General features: G+C 37.9%; 1 protein-coding gene across 1 annotated transcript in view; it reads left to right on the plus strand.

Moving 5' to 3' along the window:
* LOC147470177 (uncharacterized) overlaps positions 1-2,500 on the plus strand; it is a 16,163-nt gene that overhangs the window by 4,863 nt on the left and 8,800 nt on the right. The window contains exon 2 of the mRNA XM_086545640.1: positions 1,592-1,849. Within this exon, the coding sequence (XP_086401766.1) occupies positions 1,592-1,849 (258 nt within the window). The remainder of the gene's footprint in view (positions 1-1,591; positions 1,850-2,500) is intronic.

Consider the following 2,500-nt stretch of genomic DNA (forward strand, 5'->3'; position numbering starts at 1 on the left):
TATGATGCCACTTTGATAATCAATCTCTACGGAAGGCCTACAGGCCGAGGGAAGGGAACCGCCGAGACAAGAGCACGAGGGACAGGGCGAGGGAGAGCAAATGGATAGGAGAAAAAAAAAGAAAAAATTAATAAAGGAAAATGTTTTTTTGTTTTAAATTCATTTTCGGCTATTGCGTTTCTTTGTGTTGCGAATCAGGGTATTGGGGTACATGACGATGCAACATGATGATGCAACAAGACGTACAACACGAACTCGCAATAAAAAACATCAGGTACAATACATACTAACAACGATGACGTCAGCAGATGATTATGATAAGTATGAAGAATATGATAAAGATGAGGATAAGGTTAGTGATAATCTTGATAATGATGATAGGCCTATTGTGATGATGATAATAGCAAGAAGGCAATGCCACTGTTCATTCTTGCAATAATAAAGGTGATAACATTGACCATGACAACTGCGAAGGTAATGACGATGATAATAAAATCAATGCGGTTATATAAATGAAGTAATATGATAATGAACGATATCAATGATAAAGAAAATGACAATATGAACATTAACAATAATCACAGAAAAAAACAGTCATAGTAAAAGTAATGATAATTCAATATCAATGAGAAACATACTGATGAAAGTGTGTAGAATCATATACTAAGCATATGTAATTAGGGAAGCGTGAAAAAAACATACTTAAAGCAACTATTCACACTGTATACAGTAATGTAACCTTCTTCAAACGTCATTTGAATGTCGCGCCAGCATTACCCATAAGGCTGTGCGTGAGGGTCAGTCTCTCCCTGTTGTCTTCTTGTAAACACTTTTTTGTCAAGTTTTGTGTAATAAACCTGCTGGCTGATCCTCATCTTTACCTATCAAGCGTATGCATAAGGAATACATACAGACAGAAAGTTGTAAGAACGCTAATAGCAGTCAATAATAACTACAATAAAGGTTTTCACAACACTGTTAGAAATGGCATTCGTAATTAAAATGATAATGATATGATAGTGGTATGAGGTAAGTATATATGATAAAAGTACGATAGAGATGTTAATCATAACTAAATAATCACAGTACTAAGAGCAGTGGTAATAACGATGATGAAGTAGGAATCATGATGATGGTAACAGTGACAGTAAGAATAAACAATAAACAACGTTGAAGAATATGAGATGGAGACAACTGATAGGCCTAGATTCTAAACCTATTGAAGGGAAGTCACCCGAGCAGGACCGGAGAGAGGGAGAAAGAAAAAGTAAATGGAAGAAGGAGAAGAAGAAGAAGAGGAAGAAGGAGGAGGAGGAGAAGAAGAAGAAGAGGAAGAAGGAGGAGGAGGAGAAGAAAAAGAAGAAGAAGAAGAAGGAGGAGAAGAAGAAAAAAGAAGAAGAAGAGGAGGAATAGGAATAAGAATAATACTAAGAAGAGTAAAGAGAATGACGGAGGGATTTTTGAAGGAAAGCCATATATATATTTATCACTGACGATATCTCCCTCTTCAGAATGTTTATTGCAAATCTGGTCGTTCCTTGAGGCATTTCGCAGACCAAAGTCCTTTTATGTCCGCAATCTTTTCCAAAAGAAAATGTTATCGGGGTTACTGGTTCGGCAGATCTGGACGGACGAGAGAGGCAGGAAGGCGATAGGTCGGGAAATAGATAGATGCTGCCAGATCTTCTCTCGGGATGATAGGGATGCTGAGACGATGTCTGAGAGGATGTTCCAGAAGGAAAAGCTATGGATATTCGAGAAGCAAAGAGCTAGAGTTACTGATTTGGCCATTCTGATCCCCTTGCAATTTCCTTCTTGCAACGGCATACGGGTGGATATGGGGAGTGAGGTAGGTAGGAAAAACAGGAAGGAAAATTTTATCAAAGAAATAAAGATCCTCTCACGACGAATGGTCGAGTCTCTTCCGTATTCTCTCGCCATTTCTGAAAGGATAATGCCTGTCAAATAGATATCACAAAAATGTCTAGGACTTTCAAAGACACAAAGAGTAATACACTTTCCATTGCTGTATTTTGTGTCATTAATGAGTATCTTTATTTCGGTTTTATTGCCTTTGTTAGCGATAACATCATCAGCCACAATCTGTTCGTATTTTTATCTTCAAACTATTTATTTCATTTGATCGCGGAAATTAGAAACTCCTTAACCGATGAATATCTCCCTCTGTGGCCATAGCATCCGGACGAGGCGAGGGAGGGAGGCGTGTGTGTGTTAATGCTTTTGTGTTAGTGAGTGAACGTGTTATGTGCGTTCGGGCATGTGTGTGAGAGACAGACTGATAAAGAAAGGCCGCCACTAACAAAAACACTAAAGACAACCATCTACCTCTGTGTGTGTGTGTGTGAGAAAGAGAGAATGTGCGTGTTTGTGTGTGTGTATAATTTCGATGTGTATTCCCTTTCGTTAATCCAGCATTGACATTTTTCTTATCATCATCATTTCCACTACTTTCATCATTACTATTGATATTCAATATTTA

This window comes from Penaeus japonicus, unplaced genomic scaffold (assembly GCF_977035675.1).
Source record: "Penaeus japonicus unplaced genomic scaffold, GWHDUDI00000001_assembly GWHDUDI00000016, whole genome shotgun sequence".
In the NCBI taxonomy this organism is placed as follows: Eukaryota; Metazoa; Arthropoda; class Malacostraca; order Decapoda; family Penaeidae; genus Penaeus; species Penaeus japonicus.